We start from the raw sequence: 23,681 nt of genomic DNA, 5'->3' as shown, positions 1-23,681 counted from the left end.
GCCCTGCTATCAGGCAGACAATCAGACCAAAAGCCAGCCAACCGTTCCTGACTACTGCCTCTGGTGGATTCAGCTAGCTAAATCAGGCCATACAGAGCCTTGGATCACAAATACCAGGCATCTCTAAGACTCCTAAGTCCCCTAGCATTTGATGATTTAACTATTCCAGTCTTACTTGGACATCTTTCTTACTGAAGACTTACCAGAAACACATACGGGGAATATTGGAAGATTAAGATACTTAGGGAACCCATCTCATTCTACGGGGGTAAAAAGAGTATGTATTTTTGGAGATGGAGGGATAGAAGGGATAGAACAGCAAAAAAAAAAAAAAAAAAAAAATTAGACCTGAAGGTGGGTCAGAGGGAAACCCACTCCAAACGCAGACCCCATGCAAATTCTGATCTGTATGATGTATTTACTTATAAACACCAGATGTCCCAGTTCTATAAACTTCAAGTTCTAGTCAGACACTCTCCCTCAGAGCCCATTTGAAGAGCTCTCTCCAGAATGAAAAGAACAGTTGTCCAGGTCTGGGAAGAGTTACTTATTACTTGGTAATTAACGTAGCAAATGGCAACACTTTCTAAAACAGCACATTTGATTAGTAGGGGTACCTGGCAAAGAACTGAAATCCAAACATGTCATTACAGTCACTGCAGACATGCCATGTCACTTGGAAAGAACAATATAAAAACACTCTGGTTCTATTTATAAACAGACTATGACATTGTGATGTAACATATATCAGTATTCAGATATTTACTAGAAGACAATGTATTCTAACATGACAGAATAATTGGAAATTTGGTAATATGTTCCAATAAGCTATAAAACTTTTTAAAGTATTTTTACAAAAGGCCTGAATGTGTTTTTATAGACTTATGTTATATGGTATGGTACATAATAAGAGAAAAGGACTCAGACAGGCTTGTCTGAGTTACGATCAGGAAAGCCCTGATATCACCAGTGAATGTAAGCTCTGCACTGCATTGCAATTCAAGTGTCTCGTTACCAGAACAGTGAACAGTATTATGTGGCATGATCTGCTCTTTTCCTACCACACTAAGTTTATTCCTGTCAGGCTCCTGATTTCTTAATATATTTTCAATTTTCTCCCTCATCCCTAAAGTCTCCTATTTTATGTAGTCATCAGAACCTTCCAAACATCTATGAGAAAGACTCATTCTTTCCAAAACCTTGGCATCATGTCCAGTGCTCACTCGGGCTGCAATTTAGCATTAGCAATTTTCTAATGTACCATAAAGTCATCAGCTCAAGCTCACCTCTGATGTAATAGGCCTCAGCTGAAAGAGCCAGGTCCACTTCATCTCCCCCTGCACTGATGGCAGCATTAACACTCATTAGAATGTATTAGCACGTTCAGGGCCATATAGTAATTCAGTCCCCCAGGAGTCTTACTCAAGCCAACAACATTGCTCATCTTATCTGAGTACTTCAGATACATTCATCCAACTAAGGAAACAAACTCATAACGGCCTCTGGGAATACATGAGAGCAATGTTTATTCTCACTGTGTCCAGATACCAGGGAAACTATAGATAGTCCAAGGGCCACTTGGAGTTCGTTCCCTCAAACATTTCCAAATTTCCCAGTAAAAGATCTTTCCTAGCCCATCCTACGTGAACACCATCATGCTTCTAGTCACAGTGCCTCACCAACATTTAATGAGCATCTCCAATGTGCCCAGAATGGTGCTTTACTTACAGTATTTCTTTGAAACCACAAATAACCTAAAAAGAGACTCAAAAGCTCACTTTACAGAGAAAAAACCTGAAGCAAAGAGAAATTAAGTCACAGTTTCTGCCAACAAAGAACAGAGTCCACAGAAAGCACCTATGCCAATTCCCTGTCTCCAGAGTTGACCACAACTAAGCCACACCACACAGACTCCAACCAAACTCTGACCCTCCTTCTCAAAAGAAAACAAAAACAAAAACATGTCCATGGTATAAGGAAATGAGCACTATACGGAGGGTCGTGAGACTATGTTATAGTCCTGGCTATGCCACCATCACCACCAAGCTGAAAAATTTAGAACTGGAATGGTTATCTCTGGGCCTCAGTCTTCTAAGAGGTAAAATGAAGAAGGGTACATGGGGGAAGGTGGGAAGGAGGAGGAATTAGAAAATCTTTGAGGCCTTCCTCTTCAAAGGGAATTATCTGCTAAGGTTAAGAAATGATGTTTCCATACTCACCACTCAGGAAGTTAACTTTCCAACAATGACTTCCCTTCTTTTTAAGTTATTATCTACGTAAGGCTTTCCACATAACATTGCACTGGATAGCTAATGTACCTCTCATCTAATCCTCACAAAAATCCTGCAAGATAGGTACTATACTCCTTTTTCATACTACGGAGTAGAGGCCCTGTCAGTATAAGTAATTTGTTTTACAGACACTGAGCTAGGAATCAGAAGAACCAGGGCTCAAACCCAGGTTTATCTGACTCCAGAACCTGCATTCTTTCTAACTATGTTGTCCTACTCGGCCTTGGATGGACCAATGTGGAATGCTTTTACCTAACTTTAACTGTCATGGCATCTGCTTAAGTTTCTAAACAAGGGAGACTCCATATTTTAAAATCACTCTAGGTGGAGGGAATTTGAAACTTGTTCGATTAGAATTTAAGCCTCAAATATACTTGTGAACTAACGGGCTTTTCTCGAAAAGAATGTCTAGCAATTTTAGAGAAAGCATTTCAACCAAGAAGCACTTAAAGTTGTTGCTTTTGAAAGATCCAGAAAGTAAAACCAGGGGAAAGAGAATAGGGATGGACTATGAAATGACTGACCTGCCGAAAAAAAAATCTAGAGTTGGAGACAGCAGAATTGACATTAGTCCCATACGGGTTATTACTCTTGATATCATTATAGCCAAATGGAATGAAAATAGAAGGGGGAGAAAAATCTCAGTGGGTATTGCAATTTAAATTTGCCATGTAAGCTAATACTGTATATTTAGAGACTGAGCAGACAGGGTGGTTGGTGGCTCGGAGTATGTGCAGGAGTTGCTGTGCCAGCTAACCAAAGCAGACATTCATTAGAGCAAAATGTAGATTTCCATTTCTTGGCATCTGACATGGGCTCTTTCCTTGGAAAGAAATGTCAATTTGGCCAAAAGTGTCAAACCTACAATAAAAGCATTGGGACCGTGGATTTCATCTAGTCTGCACATTCCCACCCCTTTCTTTCCTACTGTGAAAATCCAGTGGCGACTTGGGGTGCTGAGTGGAGAGGTGACAGGGAACTGATTAGGACACAGACGCTGAAAAGGAGGGTAAGGAGCTGGGGGAGGGGAAATTGGACTCCCAAATTCTCTATTTTCTTTTGGCTTTCAATTACCATTTTCTCTTGCCTTAAAACTGCCCAACTCGAGAAACCAACCACAATTGCTGTTTTGCACAGGGCCTGAAAAATGGCAGCTTCCAAATCCTTGGTAATGCCTGCTAGTTGTGCAAGTACTGGGTGCTCATTCACACAGTCTGTGGGTCGTATGAGCAAAACTCAGCTCCCGAGGCAGTGCAGGCAAGAGGCCTCGCCTACTTGAAAATTTTACTCTGTTTGTTTCTTTTGTTCAATAGACTGGAAAGACTGTGACGACAGAGCGCCTAGACACAAGGGACAGAGTGAAGTTTTGGAAGGTCTGCTGCAGCAGGTCCGAGCCCTTCATCAGCATTATAGTTGCCGGGGTAAGGATAAAAATCTGTGCTGGGCCATCGACTGAGGTCTCGGTGGCGCCGGTAATTTTAGCAGTTTCCTAACTGGGTCATACCTTCTCATTCATCAGGGAGGGAGAGAGATATTAATATTTGTACATCTGGAATCACTTTACAGCACTATCTTACTTTAACCCTTCAGAAGAGACTTCCCTCTCCCTTCCTTCCCTTCCTCTTTCTTTTGCACCCTCACTCCATAGGAACAGTTTGAAAACAAGCACAGGAAAAATTGCAGCTGCCGTTAGTTCCCTTCCCTTTAAATTGTACCTTCACAAAACTTCTCAGTGTGCTGAGTCTTCGGGATATTCACGCTCAAACTTTTCACCTGCAACAAAAATTCTGTGAACATCCCTGAGGAAGCACAACCAATTATAAAAGCAACAATAATATTAAACTTCTGTGTACATTTATTATAAAATTTACATACAATTCACATCCAATATCTCTTTTTCAATCCTCATTTTGGCAATTATCACTGAGGCTAAGTGACTTGACCAAGGTCACAATGCCAAGAAGAGACAGAATCAAGATACCAACGTAGGTTTTCTGTCTCCAAGCCAGTCTTCCTGCCACACCTCGTTTTTGTCTCCCACCCTTACATCAGGACAGGGCACTGGCTTTTAATCTTCCCCTATACTACTGCTCAAGAGGAAGCAGAGCATAAGTTCTCTAGACCTAGCCAACGACACCCAGAAAGTCTCTGAGAAGCTTTAAAAAGATTATTTTCTACTTGGGCTGTTCAAATGGGACAGGGTCAGGTTTCTGATCTGTGTAATGATTCGTGGAGCAGGCACTTAGTTTTATTTGGAGAATTAAATTTCCATAAAGTTTTCATTTTCCATGCTCCTTCACCCATCACATCTCTAACTGCATTGTACTCTCTAGATTCAGGGCACTGCAGGCCCAGCTAGGTTAATAATCTATGGTTGAGACTAAGAAATGCTAAATGAGTTTTGACTAGGTATAAAGAAATCATACTTAGCATTAGCAAAAAGCTGTTCCCAGTTGCTGTATAGCTATGACAACAGAGCCCTTCAGAAATGTTGGCTATAGCTAGAAATGAGGGCAACTGTTTGCAAGAAAATAATGTTCTAATGAGTGGTTGGTTCATTAGGAGATGTAAATATGCATGGAAGAGGCTTAAGAAGGAAACCCAAGTGGGATTTCATTCTCGGATCTCTAGGAAAACTTTACCCAGACTAGGGCCTTCAACATTCCACACCGACCAAAGTACACTCAGTTCTCAGTTATCCAGGGCCCATTTAACCAAGACAGGCGTTATCTAGGCTCCTTTCTCTTCTTCTGCCTCTCCATCATTTCCCTGCCCATTAGTTCCTGCATGGCAGGCTAAAATAATGAAGCAATTGGATAGATTATTCTCTGCAATTCATAAGCCACTTTGTGTTTGGTCTTTATCAGAGGGGGAAAGCTAAAACTACTCATGAGAATGAGGGATTATTTTTTATATTATCTGAGGATTTAGATGTTCTCCCCATTACTACTGGATTACATTCCAATAATCAAGAAATGATTGTCTAGACAGCCCAATTATTTCTATGGTTTCCATCCAACTTTTATCATGTACCTATTTTCACCCCACAGGGATGTAAATATACACACAGTATCAAGAAAGCTTTAAGTAAGGCATAAGGTAGAACTTCCCAAAAGGGAGGAATATTTTTATATTGAAATGTATATTTAAACAGTACTCAAAGTGTGTTCCACATAAGAGTGGTTCTATAAGATGCTCAGCTGGAAAAGGGTCTCTAGTCAAGTATATTTGGATATTGTTACATTATATATCCCTCTCTTGGAAATGTAAAATAGACATTAAAATATTAAAGACTCTAATAAAAAGAAATTTTGAATTTGGTTAAGCAAGCATTTTCCAAACTTACCTGGCCACTGTAAAACATTTTTTACAGAATTAGTGTTCCAAGCCACAAACTTTGGGGAACACTGACCTATAATATGCCAGGATAAGAGAAATGACCTTCCGAGATGATACAACATAAATCTCTCTAAATCTAAAAGGATAAATTAAGGATAATTAGGTACTGCATACAGAAAACTACAAAATTGTTATTTAAAATAAACTATATTGATACTACGTGGTTTACAAATTTTATAATTAGAAAAAACAATTACTTCAAACCCCAGTTCACCCACTTACTGTGTGTACTTAAGAAAAGCATTTAACTTATCTGAGCCGTAGCTTCCCTATCAGAAAAAAACAACCATAATAATATGTATCTTTCAGGACTGTTACAAGAATTAAATTAGATAATGTATTAAACTCATCTGGCATGAGTAGGCACTTTACAAACTCTAGCTTATTTTTTTTCATTGTTCTTCCAAATGAAGAATGAGATGCTCTCATCCTCAGCATTTTATATGTCCTAGAATTAAAGTATAATCACTGACTCCATTGTAATGAGCCTGGAGTACTCAATAGATACACAGCATATTCTAAATGCAGAACTAATAATAAAACATCCCTTCTCCTACCAAAGCCCTGCATGGGAGATACCAAAACCCACATTAATTTCTCTATTTTTGGCTAAAAAACTGGCCACAGCTAATTCGCATCTTCAGTACTGGGACGGAAATTCAATGGAGATGTTGAGTGGCCTTTATTGTCCACAGGGTTGATGCCCTGACATACATAATGAATTATAAAGAAGTCAACTGTGTTCACTAAAGCAGTCCCCTACAGGAGTGAATTTCAATTATCATCCAATTTTTCAACTGGCAAACATTAATTGAAACACTGTCTCCTATGTGTTAGGTGCGAGACATACCAGTATGAATAACATAAGCTCTCTATGCTCCAAGCACTTAAAAGCTAAAGATCTGCTTCATTCAGAGTCCAGAAAACTAACCATTGCTCCAGAGCCCTGAACTAAGCAGAGACAGAATAGAAGCCACAGTGGTTCTTAGGAAAACCTGAGTTTAGACCTTGTATCAGTCAAGATAGGCTATATCATGCTGTAGTATCCACATGACCCCCCCAAATATTTATTTCTCCCACATGCTATAGGTCTACCACCGGTTGCCTGAGGGCTGGCTGTCCTTCTGTCTTGTCATGATCCTCTTTCTGGAAATATATTTCAGCACCCATGGGAAAAGGAAAAGAGACTCTTGAAGGTGTCATGTGGACAAGACTTTATCATTTACACTCAAAATTCATTGATAAAACTGGTCACATGGCCCCAACCCAACCACAAGAGCTCCAAAAGTACAACTGTATTGTACCATGTGCCCAAACTGGAGGAGACCTGAAATACTGGACATTTTCATGGGCCCCTTTCCCAACTGGTAGTAGCATTTCTCATTTTTCTCTTTTTTTTAGTCTAATTTTTTTAGTTTAGTTTTCATTTTTATTTAAGTTATATGTGACTATACTCTGAAGCCAGATTATGTGGGTTCAAATACAGGCTAGACATTTACAAATCTGCATGACCTTAAGCAAGTTGCCAGCTTCTCTATACCTCGCTTTGCTCACCTGTAAAATGCAGATAAGAATTATATAAACCTGTCGGCCATCTGAGGACTGAATTACTTAAAATAAGTAAAGCACTACGAAGAACTTTATTATGAATGAAAAAACAATTTCTCCCATCCTCCATTTTCTCTTCCCTAGAGGCTCAATTATTTTGATATTTTCTCCATATCTCTAAATAACAGGCTTATATTGCTAATTCTTGATTTTTTAAAAAATATACAAAGTAGAATTGGTCCTTCATTAAAATGATTTGTATGTTAAATATATATATATAGTTATTATCTCACTAAGGAAGATGATTATTTCTTTTTTATCCCTCCACCCTCTTCTACGTATATGTAATTCCTACTCCCTCATTCTCCTAATATAGTCATTTAATAAGATCAATATTTATTGCTAACATTATAATGATCATATAAATTTTATGATTATTTTCCTTTCCTGGATAACTTGTTTCCTCTGTAGATAATAATCAACTTTTATTATGTGTTTTTTTATTTTTCCATGTGCTTATAACCAATTAATCCCCAATCTATTCTCCAGTTCTCTCAATTTTCTCTCAATACAATCAGATACATAAGTATTGTTTCAAATGGCATCTTCTTAAAGAAACTTCTCATAGAGCCCTCTGACCTGCTCCAATCTAGCCTGGTTACTGGCTGCCTCTATGTCTGTTACTTACTGGCACCCTAGGATCTCCTTTCACCACCACGTTGAGCACTCTTCTTGCCACTCTCCAATACTGGATTTCTTCTTTTTTGTTTACCATCTCCTCCTTTTTCTGGGGTTTGTCTGCCATTGGTGGAAGCCTTTCCTCTAGTAGCTTCCTGTCAGAACACTTGGGAGCTAATTTTTGGATACATTAAGTGTCTTAAGATGTATTTATTCTATTTAATATTTATTTAGGATAAATAAGTATAGAAGTAGATAAGTATAGTATTCCCAACTGAAATAATGTTCCTTCATATTTTGAAGGTGTTGCTTCATTGCCTTCAAGCTTTCAGTGCTGAAAAGTCTGATACCATTCCGATTCCAGAAGTTTTATATGAAATCTACTTTTTCCTACCCTGGAAGGTTTTAAGTTTTCTTTCCACCTTCAGTATTCTAAAACTGCACTGTTATGTACCTTCATGTGGCTCTATTTTTGTCTGTTGTGCTGCACATTTGGCAAGCTCTTTCAATACAGAAACTTAGCGCCTTCAAGTATGGGGTATTTTCTTAAATTATTTTTTAAATTATTTCTTCCCCTCCTTTTGCTCTGCTCTCTCCTATGAGAACTCTTATTCAGATACTGAACCTCATGGACTAGCCCTTTAGGTTTTCCACCCCCGCCCCTCCTACTCTCCATCCTCATGTCTCTTTGCTCCACTTTCTTGCAGATTTCCCCAATTTTATTTTCTATTTGGTTTTTCAGACTTTGATAACATATTTTTAATTTCCATTAAAATTCCATTCCATTCCTCAAACAAGTTTGTGAAGACTTTGAAACGGTGGGTCTATTGTTCTCTGAATATTTCTCTTACAGACCTTTATCTTTTTTACAAGGATGCAATGTCTTTGCTTGTCTCTCAGGCTATTAATGACAGGCTTTGTTTCATTTTATGTTTTCTTCTCTCAACATGGTCTCCCCTCTAAATTGCTTTTGTTTGGTTTTGGCCTGTGTTTTTTCTATGACATGCTTTTCAAACTGCCTAGTGATCCTTGGATGTGTACTCAGATTTAAGAGAAGAGAACTCAATAGCTGTTGGGAAGCTCTGAGCACATGGATAGGGCTCCTTAGTTACACAGATCACTGTAGGGTGATCTGGCATGGCCTTATCTTTAGGAAAGCAGTAAAGCCAATGTCAGAATCTTTAGGTGTACTCTTACGCTAATCAGAGTCTCCAGAGATGCTTCTTCCAGTGTTCTGCCTGGAGAATATAAATTTGAGTACCACTGTTCCGAGAGTCCAGTGGGGAAATACTCTGTATGGCAACTTTCATTTAATCCACCTGTTTTGAGTACATACCACTCCCTCCCTCTATTTTTTAACCATACACCATATCTTTCACTCTAAAGATCTCTGTTTTTATGCTTTCCAGAGAATATGCTACTAGCTTTCTTCCAGAGTGGGGAAAGGGTAGGAGAGGATATTTAGAAGTCTAACTACTTTTTAAACAGATTTCAACAAAACACCCTGATTTTAGCTCCACATTCACCACTCTTCCAGCAGTATACGGTGCCCATGGGTGAGTCAGGTTACTTCTCAGCTTTCTCAGGTCTGCTAAATCCATCTGTCCATCTGCTTTCTAGCTACCAAAATTCACGTGCTTTTGTCTCCTTTCCCATCTCTTTGTCTTGACAGATTTACGTCACTTCCTCTTTTTTAAATCTCTTTACTCTGCTTTTAGTAAGATTTTGGGAGAGAGTAGTATGTGATAAATAAGTTCAATATGCTGCCTTTAATCAGAAGTCCCAGCAGCATTATTTTCAAGTAGAATATAACCAGCAAAATACATGTTCAAGTTAGAAAAAAATGCTTTTGCTTTGTTCTGCCAGGAATAACCATTACCAACACAAGCTTGAAGCTGGCATGAATGCTTTTGTCAATCAGCTCATTCCCAACTGCTCCTATAGGATCACGGGCAGAGCCACACTGGGCCTCAGGCATGGGCCATCCACCCAGGTTTCCATGTCTAACAGCAGTGATATGGACCACGTTCTCATCCCCAGTAACACGTCTGTCAGGAGTCTGGTGATGACCCCAATAACCTCAGCTTCCCTTCATTAATTACATTTAAGATGAGAATTAAATCAGTGATCATCTAGTTCAGCTCTAGGGAGCACAGTTTGCAAAGACTGCTACAGGAAATCTACTACTTTTATCAGTGAGAGCTCCAGCTGTAAATAAAAGAGCTAAACAGAAGCAATGGATGATTTGTTCATCACTGTAACCATAGAACCTAACATATAGTAGTGTACCAATAAATATTTATTCAGTGAACAAATGCTTGTTTTTCTGGGTACTGCCTTTTTTATCTTGGACAATCCACTTAACCTCTCTGTCTCAGTTTCTTCTTCCGAATAACAAGGATAATCATACCTATGCCTACAACTATTTTTGTAAGCCAACATACACACTGGAAAAAAACTACCCCAGAATGCTAGCAGTGGTTCTACTAACGTGGCAGGATGACATGTGTGGGATTTTGTTCTTTTTTTCTATGCTCCAGACTTCCTGCAATGTGCCTATATTAATTTTATAATGAAAAAAAAATTTAATGGAATATGCAGACTAACAAGAAGAGCTTTGCCAACATTGAGAAGTATGTGACTATTAAAAGGCAATGGGAGCTGGGGACAAAAGTTGATCTCGTTTCTTCATATCCCACCTCCTAATAAATAAGGAGAATATAAACAAAACACCTAAGTGACTTCACCTGGAGTTATAAATGTTACTCATTTCCAACAGTTTTGAGGAACTGTTCATTAATTAACTACTGGCATCTCAAGATACAAAAGCATCTTGACGGAATGAATGAGTTGAATCCCTACATGAAACTGAGTATAAGTGACACTGAAGGGACAGGAGACAGAAAGGCAAAACGGTGGGAAGAAGGCACTGAGAGTGTTGTTCTTCCAGTGGAATTTACACTGTATTTTTTTTTTCTGTGTTCCAGAAAGTTCAAAATTACAAACCACGGGCCGCAAGCAGTCAGTCTCTAGGAGCCTGAAACACCTATTCCATTCCTCAAACAAGTTTGTGAAGACCTTGAAACGGTGGGTCCTATGTAGTTTTTCCAGGAAGTCTTAGCTTCTCAGGAATCTGCTGCTTTGGGTTCTGAGTGGAAACTTGGTAGAAATTTCTTTTTTTTTTTATTATTAAGACAATACAAAATTCACTTTTCTTCTGAAAATTTGGACAAGATAGCCAATAAATTTGTTGTATTTAAGAATATGCTCATAGGTATATTTTAAATTATCTTTTATCATGTCCAAAAATATTTTTTCCATGATCCAGGCTTGGAGGAGAAGATGATTGAGGACAATTTTTATTTTGCTTTTTCTTTTTAGGGGACTCTACATAGCTGTTATATTTTATTACAAAGACAATATGTTAGTCACCAATGAAGATCAAATACCGATTGCTGAAATAGATGACTCTCACACCAGTTCCATTGCACAAGATTTTCTGTGGTTCACAAAGGTATCCTGAGTTCTAATTTTATTCTTCCCCACTTTGCACCAACAGTCTGTGCATAAATCTCTGAAACTTTAGTTGAGGGGTTGAGGGGTCTCCAGTGACCAAAATGTTGGGGTGGGAGTAAATTATCTCAAAGGTCTCTTTCAGCCCTGATTTGCCCTATGTCGTTAAGAATGCCAAAATAGTATCTACACTACATTTTCAAAGCAAAGAAGCTTCCATCCTGTCAGATTGTGTCTCCATGATTCTGAGTTATGGGATCATTTGGCAAAGACTAAAATGTGAATCTGATGGTTTCATTAACATTCAGATCTTTTTCCAATTGGACAGAGATCAAAAAGTTGTTTCGCATGCATCTGAAAATGGACTGGAGAACAAACATCGAGGGTCAGGTTTCCTTCTCCCTACGTTGCTTTGATGCCACGACCTAAATCATGTACTGGCTTGGACGATGATATGACTTCGTGACTTCTTTTGCAGCTGTCTTGTATGTGGGAAGATATAAGGTGGCTGAGGCAAAGCACACCTATCTCGATGTCCTCGTCCACAGTACTACAAACTCGGCAGAAGATGCTTGCAGCAACAGCCCAGTTACAGGTGAGGGGCCAGGGTTCAACCCAGACCTCCAAGGAAATTTAAGAAAAACATGGCAGTTCAGTTACCAATCCTACCTGGAAAGGATATATGAAGTCTTCTTGGACAGTTTGAGCTGCACACCTGCCTTTGTAGGGAACCTGTGCTTCTGGCAGTCTCCTGGAAGGAGGAACAGGGGTCTAACCTGAAGAGTCTAGGTGTGAACAAGGAGTAAAGGGACTTGAATTCTGGATTTGATGTTAATCGGTCAACTCATTTCTCCTTTCTGGGTCTGAGTTTCATCACTTGCAAAATAAGAGGTTGACTAGCTCCCTTGAAGACCTCTTGATGCTCTGGCATCCTGTGCATCTATGAGTATATGGAGATAGACAAAGAGACCCCCAGATATTTTAAGGAGTTTCTTGGCTTGATGCTTATGGCATCAATGATGCAAAGGCATTTGCATACATTTTTGATAATTTAAAAAAAAAAAAAACTTAAAAGCTTACCTTTAATTCTGAATTTAATCCTTCTGTACTATTAACCCAATCAGATCAGGTCCCCAAGCCCTGCAAGAATCTTTGTAGGTTCCAGAGCCCCTCCTAGAAATGATATTGAACTCTAACCAGTCTCTTCTGGGTTTCCCTTTCATTGTTTTTGGTTTTGTTTTGTTTTGATATCTGAATTCGTGCTTCTTAGCACAAAAAAACATCTGCAACATAGAACTGGGCCCTTTAAGATATCGATAAGCCTTGATCAGTGATGGGTATCTACCTACAAAGCTGTCAGTTACATCAACCCCAGAGATACACATAACAGGAATCTACATAAGCTGTGTTCGGCCAGGCCATACCAACCGAAGCATAAAAATAGAGTCATAATAACAAAAAAAGATTTTCTACAGTTCCACCCCCACCTGCAATTACACGAATTTCATTTCTTGACCCATGCAATAATTTGACTCCTTGCAATAATAATAATTATTGTCTTGCTATTATAATAAATTCTGAAAGGTAACCCTTAAACCTCCTGTTCTATGCTCCATTGCATAGGCAGTATATTGCCTTTTGTCCTCAGTAAGATTTGAAAAAAACGTGCTCTCCATTTCAACTCACTCTTGATTACAGAATCTTCTCCTTCAACTCAAGAAGTTCTTGGAGCTGGGCCATGATGACTGTGCTGAATTCAAAGAGCCTCTTCCTTTCATCACTGACCAGCTTGAGCTGGATCAAGCCACTAGACCTCAAGAACACCTCTTTCTTTAGGATAAACTTCATTCCCAGTAGGCTCCTTGGTCCCTTAGTAAAGTTCTTTCCCAGGAGTCCTTAATGGACCCTCCCATTAGCCCACCATACAGCCCAGACGTGCTTAGATCACAGACTGAACAACTTTAGAATTTCAAACGGGGCTCTTTATTTTATGTTTATTAGAGGCTTCCTAGAACACCTTCATCTGATATCAGTAACATGAGAAGGGTTAGGCTGTCTGTCACAAGCCACTGCAGTTAAACACTGAGGGGCTAGAGGGAAGCCATGATGGTCAGTGTGCCCTACTCAACTATTACTTCCATTGCAACAGCTCTTGGATTTGGCCCCCCAAGGTACTGACCCCCATCACTTTTCATAATGCATCAGCCCCCTTCTGAGGTCATTTTCCTCCTTGCCTAGCTTAGATTAATTAGCCCATCATAATCACTCCCTTGAAAATCCTCTAAATTTCTGGCCACTGTCTCCCTCCATATTATCTATTTGGAAAAAAATCCAAGCCTGGATGAATCCAACATGTCTACACTAGAGTAGTTGTACACTGCTGCAGAAAAAGCATCACTGAAAAGGGGGGGGTGAGGTATGATTGGTTTTATGTTAAATTCATGACTACAATTCTCACACATAAGGTTACCTTGTGATAACATTCCATTTCTCTACTAAATTCACTTTCCCAAATTACAAGGCAACTATTTAAAACCTTCTCCATTCTACCACATCTCTTTCCCCTTCCCCACATTCTCCATCCCCACATCAGGTGACACTTTACTGTATAACTCATCAAGAAAATAAATAGGAAATAATTCTTTTTCCACTGCCAAATTGAAAGGCCTCCTTGCACTGATGCTACTTTCTCTTCCTCCCTCCCCCCCCCCATTCCAACAGATAAAGCCTCACTCCTCCTACCCAAGGCTCATCCCTCACATGTGCTCTGGATCTCAGTTCTTCACTCCCTCCTTCAGTTACCAATCTCTCTTCTCTTCTTTAGAACCAAACTTCTTGAAAGGGTGGCCAACATTCTCCTTTTGCATTTACTTCCTCACTTCCCATGTAGTTCCAAGCTCTTTCCCTGACTTTTGCGACCACCATGCCTACCAAACTGCTCTCTCAGGCCACCAATAATCAGAGGCAGATGGTGCTCGTAAAGCTTGAGCCGAAAGGCCCCTCACTTGCATGACCCCGCGAGTGTGGGAGTCGTGCAGTGCTCAGGGAGGGGAAGTTGGGTTACAATCTTCGTGATAAACTGCCTAAAGAAACCCAGGAGGGAAAGGGGATCAGAAATTCCAAATACTCCAGTATTGGGGGAGATTTTCTTTTTAGTCTAAATATTCACTTTTTTTTAAATTCACTTTTATACCTAACTTTCATATTTGTAATTTTGTATTCTTTATCTTAAAGAGGACCCCAAAATTGTGTGGTACAGGCCCCTACCTGGATCCATCCCTGCCAATGACTTCGGTTTCACTATGTCCAACTGACACTTTTAAATCCTCTTTGCAACTGACATCTCAGCAGCATTTGATACACTTGGTCCTGCTCTCCTTTTTTAAACTGCCACATCCCTTGGCTTCCATGACTCCATACTTTCCAGATTTTTCCAACTTCCTGGCCTGTCTTTCTCAGTCTCCTCTGCTAGCTTAAATGCTGTTTCCTCTGCTTAGAATCCTCTTCTACTTCTTTGTCTCACTAATTCCTACATATCCTTCAGATCTCAGCTTCATTTTTCTACTTCCTCAGGGAGCCTTTCTCTGATCTCCCAATTAAGTGAATCACTCACATAGCACTTCGCATTCTTCATTCAGAATGGTGATCATAATACCATTAGTTAATTATCTGTATCGTGATCTGGTCACTGACCAACTTGGACTGTGAGTCCCTGAGCTCAGGGAATGTATCTGCCTTGGTTACCACTATATCCCCCATGTGTGGCATGTGGCAGATCATCCTTAAGTACTGGCTGGATAAATAACTGTATTTATCAGTCCAACCCCTGTACCCCTAAGATCACACTGGAGGGCACGCTATCTAACCAAAGGGAAAAGGGATCACAGAAACGTACCTCATGCCATAGTTACCACCTGGAGAGCTCTCCAGCCCTGCACAGTGACCAGTGCCTCGTAGTACTTAATAGTTACCCCTTTCAGTGCCCATCAAAGGTCAGAGCACCACCTGCCTAAACAACAGCAGTCACTTTCATCTTTTTTTGTAATACCTATTGCCCAAACTCCTTGCTGACCTTTAGAATGAAAATGTCTCGAAATACTGAAGCCACTCTTTTTTTTTGGGGGGGGGGTGGAAGGGCGGGGGGCGACAAGGCATAGAAAAAAACTTCTCAGAAGAGGAAGAAACATAAGTTTGGGGAGATTTATGCTTAATATTTTAGGTCTCTTTACTAATCTAACATGTCTTACAGTGTTCTGAGAAACGTTAAAAGGCATCCTTAAATAGCTCGATTGGCATCAGCCATACATAAATCCTATTGCTTTACCTATGGTATATCTCATTTTACTCTCCCTCCCTTTCCAGCATCACTACCACTGCTTCATTACTCCAGATATGTCAAAAGCCTCCAAAGTCGTCCTCCTGCTTCCAGTCTTAACACCCTCCAACCTGTTCTCCACACTCCTGCCAGAGTAGCCAATAAAGGATGCTGACCATGTCATTCCCTGACTCACACTCTTTCAAGAGTGGCGCAGACATTTTATCACGGCACACAAAGGCCTTCCTTGCCATCTTTCTCCCTCTCCTCTGTTTCCATGGCACCCTGACTTACCTTCATCAAGTGCATACAAACCACTGTACACCCTGTGCCTTATTTTCCAGTTTCTGCTCTATAGGGAGTTTTTTTTTTTAATTGACTTTTATTAGAGTATAGTTGCTTTACCATGTTGTGTTAGTTTCTACTGTACGGCAAAGTGAACCAGCTATACGTATGCATATATCCCCTGTTTTTGGATTTCCTTCCCATTTAGGTCACCACAGAGCACTGAGTAGAGTTCCCTGAGCTATACAGTAGGTTCTCGTTAGTTATCTCTTTTATACATACGAAGGTTCTTTAATACATGATAATAAATAATAATCGTGAAACAACTTTCATTTCTCTAACAGAGTAAGTGCCAGCCATTTTGCTAAGTGCTTTCCAAACTATATCTCATTTTATCTTCACCACACCATAATGAGAAATTACTATTATTGATATTCATTTAACACTGGATAAAACTGAGGCCTAGAAAGGGAAAATAACTTGCCCAAGGTTGCACAGATAGGAAGTAGCAGAGCCTGGATACAAACCCTGATCTATATAACTCCAAAGCCTGTATTCTTTCCAATATTTCATCACCTTATTGTGCATTCATTTTACAAAAAGCAGACAAAAATTTTAAACAGAACAAATTATGTACATTATAGTTAAAAAAGAAAAGGTAAAAGTCTATTCTGTATCATTTGGAGTCTATCTAGGAGAAGTGGTCTTACATTTTATCTGGAAGAAGGTAAAGTATGAATTAATATGACCTAGGCAGGAGAGATAAGTATCTGCCAGCATTAGGATTAAAAAATACTAATAATAAGATTAGAAAGCCTATAAGTGGCCAGGACCCCACACTGTTTTTCTTACTTTTAGGAAAATGGCAGAGGCCCCAAGAGGCAGAAGGGTATATTCCTCTTACACTGAGAGATACCTGAACTACTTATCCTCAAAATACAGGAATAACCTGAAACTAGATTGGGTTATATTAAACTTTCCTCCTCCACAGATTTTATTTTTTTTCCTGCAAACTCTTACTTTATTTTTTATTGGAATATAGTTGATTTACAATGTTGTGTTAGTTTCAGATGTACAGCAAAGTGAATCAGTTATACATATACATATATCCCATCTTTTTTAGATTCTTTTCCCATATAGGTCATTATAGAGTACTGAGTAGAGTTCCCTGTGCTATACAGTAGGTCCTTATTAGTTATCTATCTTATAGATAGTAGTGTGTATGTGTCAATCTCAATCTCCTAATTTATCCCTCCTCCCCTTTCCCCCCGGTAACCATAAGTTTGTTTTCTACATCTGTGACTCTATTTCTGTTTTGTAAATAAGTTCATTTGTACCATTTTTTTTTAACATCTTTATTGGGGTATAATTGCTTTACAATGGTGTGTTAGTTTCTGCTTTATAACAAAGTGAATCAGTCATACATAAACATATGTTCCCATATGTCTTCCCTCTTGCGTCTCCCTCCCTCCCACCCTCCCTATCCCACCCCTCCAGGCTGTCACAACATTTGTACCATTTTTTTTAGCTTCCTCCTCTACGGCTTTTAGAAACGAGTGTTAGTGAGCTAAAGCCAGGTAACAATTCATGAATACTATGTCTCTTTCATTTTTCAAGGGGGGGAGAAGGTTTCCCCGAAATTTTACTCTTCTTTTCCAGGCCTTCATATCTCTACGCCAGACCTCCTTCAACTTCCCATGTCACCCCAAACTGAATGAAAGTCTCTAAGTATTGTGCATCTGTCCAGGGCTTACTGACAGCCCTGTGGTTTGCTGTGGTTATAACCTAGAGGCATTCCTGTGAGCCATCAGATGCCTTTTATTTCTCTTTACCTTGTACAATCCTCAGAGTTCCCAGATCTCCTAATCTTGATGGCATAGCATGACAGGTATTAACATGGTATGTTTTTCCTTTAGGCACTAAAGAACCCCAAATTTGCCCCCTTAGAATGTGGTTGCAACTTATTTTCCAAAGATATTCCTCTTTTAAATTGGCCTCTTCCCAGAGCTAGCTATCCAACCCAATTTGCTATCAATAAAGAATTTCAGGAAGACTTTTAGTGCTTCTCGTTTAGTCAGCATATCCAAAACTAACAGTGAATCACTGATAATAAACTCTGCCTAAATGAAATGACCATCTCATTCAATGTCCACTCACCCACTTTGATCCAAAGCAAATCAAATTTTCCAGTGTCCTAATGATGTTACTTCAGTCAACAAAAATTTCTTGAGCTATTACTATGTACCAGGCACTGTGCAAGGAACCCAGAGAAACAGAGATGAAAAAACCATGATTTCATGACATGTACGTCAATACACAGGAAAGTCAGAGTCATGCTAAGATACAAGTTGGTACACGAAGCAGTAGGGGACAAAAAAGGAGATGATAAGTTCTACCTGTGAGAGTTGAGAAAGTCCTCCCAGAGAAGGTGAGACCCGGGCTGAGTGTTGAAAATGAGTAAGTATAAACCAGGGTGGAATTCCAGTTGGAGCACTAAAGAAAGCCCATACCCTGCCTACTTGTATCAAGCTCGAAAGTTTACGAAACACTTTCTCATACATTGCTTGACTTAATCCACCAATCATTCTATAAGGTAAGGATTAGCGTAAGGGATGTCTGAGCTGTAAGGACTCTTAATTTTAGATGATGAAACTCAGAGCCAGAAAGAGTAAGTCATTTTTTAGAAGTCTAAGTGTTAATGAACAGCAGCCAGACCTGAAACTCAACACCAGGCTAACTAAAGGCTTAACAGCAGTAATGTGCTGGAGCCAACTTGTACTCGCTTAGGAGAGCCAACAGTTAAGTATTCAGAGATTTTCAAAGCCTGTTGTCACAACCTTTGGTAGCTTGAAATAGGGTACTGTGGGAGTATTTACACCACAGAAATTGGCATATTATATATCAAGCCTTTTTTTTTTTTTTTGATGGCCAGTTTACCAGCATGCCATTGCTGATTGGCCAGTACTGCTTTGCAGCAAACTGCTTTATATAAGACTGTAGTACTACACATGGCTGGATTAAAAGCCTTACCCAATTACTTCTCTATGATTTAGAAGTTAATTGTTAGAAAGGGATAATCTGACTGAGTAGTTAGGCCATTTTTAAAAACAGTAATCCTTCCAAATGAATTTTTATAATGTCAATAATTATTTATGAAATTTCTTATGTATGTGTTCTGTCCTTGCAAATTAAGAAAAGAAAAAAAAAAGACATAGTCCCTACCTATGAGGAACATTCCACTGTTTTTGTAAATGTGAATACTGATCAGCTGGCTCATTCATTTTTAGGTCATCCTTATCACTTTCACAAATTCCAGTTCTATTTTTGCACTCCTGCTAACAGGTTATCTTGTCAGCACTTATGTGAGCTCACAAAAGTAACAGCCAGGAGCTCTGAGATGATTAATTATTTTAAAAAGCTATAGATATTCAAAGTAAAAGGGTATTTTATCCTATTTATCCAGTGCTCTAAGTTAGAAATCTTCAATCCTTGCACATTTGTAAAACTGCTTATTTTAATAACAACTACCTGGGCCCCTTCACATTTAATGTGGCATCCTTCTCTTCTTACCTTTCTCAAAGTATTGTCTACCTTGTTGACCTAGCTCACAAACAATTTTAACAAAATTTTAAATAAACAGAATTCTCTGAAATGCAGATAAGTCAAACCAGGCCAATCTCCCAATTAAAGTATCTTGAAGGGAATGTGCAGTCATTTGGGGACCTGTACAATGTGCTACATTGTCAATTCACTTCTTCATTTTAAACAACCCCACTTCATACCAGCTTACTGTAGATCTCTTGAAAACTCCACAAGTAGCATACCTGAAATATCAGGCATTTTTCTTTAAAACATCTGGGATTCTCTTCAAGTGCTGGTAACTGAGGTTTATGTGCCGGTGTGTCTATGTGGGTAAGAGATATTTACAGATATTAAATTTGCTTAAAAAAAACCATAATTTTTGTGCCTCTTGCTATAATCTTTGCAGGCTTATGGTGAAGACATTCTCTTTGAGCTTCTGTTCAGTACATTTGTATGATGCTACATATTCTATTATAGGGTTAAGTCTGCTCAACAACAACCACCAAAAAACAGCTTCTCAGAAACATCAGATAATTATTCAGTGTCTTTTGTTGCAGTTTTGTTGCTTTGTTTGCACATCATCTAAGCTACCAGAAATCTGTTTGTTTCTAGAATTTACTTGGGACACACAATTTGGGAAGAGTTTACTATGAACCCATTAAAGACCGGCATGGAAACATCCTCATAGTCACCATCAGAGAGGTGGAGATGCTCTATTCATTTTTTAATGGCAAATGGATGCAGATCTCAAAGCTGCAAAGCCAGAGGAAGTCTCTCTCAACACCTGAGGAGCCAACAGCCTTAGACATTTTACTGATAACCATCCAGGTATGTAGTCTTTTCAATTTTCCTAATAAAAATTCCAAACACACTTATTGAGGTTCTAGTGAAATGTATCAAGAGCCATTTACATATGCAGTAATGGAATGAAGAGGTCCGGAGGCATGTCATTGTTTGTATTCCACACGTAGGAAAGATTCAAAAGCATCAATCAGCTCGTCACTTCTACAAGTCCCTTCCAAGGCCCTAAGAACTTCACATTCATAATTTTGTATTCCTTTCCTTAAGAAAAGCACAAAAAATTGTATCAGCTTAAGGCCCCACCAAACTTGGATTTGCCCCTAGACACACAGCTAGAAAATGGCAGAGCTGAAAGTTGAACTCGGATCTTCTGATTGGAAGCAGGCTTCTTTCTGCTATATTATATCACATTTGGAGGCAGGAGTTAGGATTTTAATGAGTGAGGGATGGGAGGTGAAATAAAAGATGAGTCACCTGAGAACTAAATAGCCACCAAAATTCAAAAACCAGGCAGCTGAGATCCAGTCTCTTAACCTGGATGGCAGAGCTAGGATACAAACCTATACCTTGTGCTCCTGAGTCTAGCGCTCTCTCCACGCCACCACACAGCTTCACGTGTTCTTATGTAAACATGGGCTTCAAGCTGTTTCTTTTTCCTTCTTTTAAATCCAGTGATGGGGATGAGTTCTATAGAGCTCTCCAGTTAGGTGGCAAAGCTAGGAGAAACAACTACCTTGAGGCCTACACAACCAATGGCATATATCGACAAGACAGCCAATCTGGAGTAATGGGGAAGAAAGGGCTCAATCTCAGACAAACAAGCCAAACCCAAGCCTTGGCCCGGTAACCCCTCAGATCACCCTAAACAGTTAAGTAACCAGCCTGCTGACGTACTTTCATTCTCCACTGAGGGGTGGCTAGTACAATAATCTCACCTTTCTATTACTTGCTCTGGCCCAGACCAGGATAAAGTCCAGTGTAGCAAAGGTAAGCTAATTGGTCAAAGCCAATACCTCTGGATTTGATTTCATGGAATTTGGGTTCATATGAAATTTATAGAGGGTGCGGGGGTGTGTGTGTGTGTGTGTGCGCGCGCGCGTGTGTGTAGGTGGGAGCAGGGAACACAGACACATTCGTGGTTCCCCTCCTCACCTTTTATAAGTAAGTGCTAAAAGAAACATTTTAAAAATCATAATAAATTGAGCTTTTACAGGGTGACTAATACACTAATCCCCTATAGGGATAAATTGGAGTCTGGGCTACCTTTGCTCCTAGAAACATAGCACAGGCCCCAGCATGATATAATACCTGGTTTCTCCTAGACTTATTACATTAAAAATGTGTTACAGGTGCAGAAAAATTCCAATCTGGCAAAAAGTTGTTAGAGAAGGAGACCAAAAATAGAGGCAAGATCAGGTTTCCACACAGATCCAAGTGGAACATTTACCCCCGCTGACTGGCACATTCCTGCTTGATGTCATTCCCACCCACCCCCTACTCTCCTTTTTTCTCCTTCTACTTTTTCTCTCGCCCCTCCTTCCCATACAGGCCTTACACTGGAGAGGAAATGGGGGAATAAAACTATTAGTGCGGTATTCAGTTACTCCTAGACTTAACATTTAATTATGTCAGGAGGCAGCCCCACCAATTCAACATAGAGATAGGTCTTGGTGGTTGACCAAAGCAGGCTGGGTAATTCCCACAATTCCAGGCCACAAACCACTCTTTTTTCTCAGGGTCATAAGAGTGATGACCTCCAGGCCTTCTGATTGGAAGCCTGAGCTTCTTTCTGCTACATCACACCACATTCTGAGGCACCACTTTGGACTCAGGCCGACTGGGTATGATTCCTGACTCCACCTTTTCTGGTTACGTGACTAGAACAAGTTACTTAATTTCTTACCTCCTGTATTTCCTTCTCTGCAAAACAACCTACTTCACTGGGTTCTAATGAAGAGTAAATGAGTTAAACACATAAAGCATTAGAAGAGGAGCACAAAGTGAGTGGTCTATAAATGTTAGTTATTTTTATTATTTCTCTACTCAGAAAAATCCAACCAATGCTAGGCTCTCCCTCAGGGCACACCCAGTCCATCTCCTTCTCATCTGTACTCTCCCAGGAGACCCTAGGTACTGGCTCAGTCATTTCACTACTTCTACCTTTTCGTAAGAACTAAGGAAAAATTGTATAAAGACTAAATGATCCCAATGGAGTTTTCAAAACAGGTAAGGGCTTTAACAAAATCTGGGCCCATAACTAATGCACTAATCCTTTAGGGCCCCAGGGAACCTCCAGGGTCTAACCCGCTCAAATTCCTGACCCTCTCAAGTCCCAGACCTTCATAACAGGCCTCTCTCATATATCTGGAAGGGAGAGAGAAATCCTTCCCACACTTGCCTGGGAAGGAAAAGAGAGTTATTACAGACAAGTTAGAATCCCCCTGAGCAAACTAACTGGCAATGAGGGTACAGTTGACCCTTGAACAAACAACATGGGGGCTAAGGGTGCTGACACCACCCCCCCTGTAGTAAATCCAAATATAACTTTTGATGCCCCAAAATTATAATGTGAAAAAGAAATTCATATTTATTTAGAGGTATAACAATTCATGCATTGATAATAAAGAAGCAGCAGTATGACTGCTTTATGGTAGCCTAGTGTAACTGATACAATTGCTTCACGGTAGCCTAGCCTATATACGCTCATGAATGGTCATAAAATTTTTACGGCATACAGTATTATAGTCACATTCATAATACAGTATTGGAAACATTGTTACTTTTTTTAAAAAACCACTTACCTGTGATGACAGGCTGATAGGCAGTTTCTCCAATTACAAGAGACAGGCATACTGTATGGTAATGTAATTCTCTGAAAAAAAAGTTATAAAACAGTAAGAAAACTAAAACATTATTAATTTTACATTAAATACTACTCACCTTTTGCCTATGTAAGGATAGGTTATCCACCTCAATACAAGTCTAGCACAATGTTCCACACATATATTTTTGTATATTTATTGAAATCCAGGTATAAGTGGACTCACACAGTACAAACCCATGTTGTTCAAGGGTCAACTGTGTTTCCAACAGAAGGGCCCCTCTCAGGTGCTGAGTTTCTCTGACCATAACCTTCAGGGGTCACTTCAATAACTGGAAACCTCCAGGTAAAGTTTTCTCTGAAGATTAATCTCTCACATTTGTACTACACTTTCAAGTTTATAACACTTTGTCACATCTATATCATTTGATCCTCATGAAAACCCAGT

General features: G+C 39.5%; 1 protein-coding gene across 1 annotated transcript in view; it reads left to right on the top strand.

Annotated features, from left to right (window-relative positions):
• Positions 1 to 23,681, top strand: part of ANKFN1 (ankyrin repeat and fibronectin type III domain containing 1) — a 138,885-nt gene that overhangs the window by 73,576 nt on the left and 41,628 nt on the right. The window contains exons 7-11 of the mRNA XM_059997018.1: positions 3,605 to 3,712; positions 10,904 to 11,003; positions 11,298 to 11,430; positions 11,908 to 12,024; positions 20,224 to 20,439. Coding sequence (XP_059853001.1) covers positions 3,605 to 3,712; positions 10,904 to 11,003; positions 11,298 to 11,430; positions 11,908 to 12,024; positions 20,224 to 20,439 — 674 coding nt within the window. The remainder of the gene's footprint in view (positions 1 to 3,604; positions 3,713 to 10,903; positions 11,004 to 11,297; positions 11,431 to 11,907; positions 12,025 to 20,223; positions 20,440 to 23,681) is intronic.

The sequence above is a fragment of the Delphinus delphis genome, chromosome 19 (genome assembly GCF_949987515.2).
Source record: "Delphinus delphis chromosome 19, mDelDel1.2, whole genome shotgun sequence".
Classification (NCBI taxonomy): Eukaryota; Metazoa; Chordata; class Mammalia; order Artiodactyla; family Delphinidae; genus Delphinus; species Delphinus delphis.
This window is presented reverse-complemented; position numbering and strand designations above follow the sequence as displayed.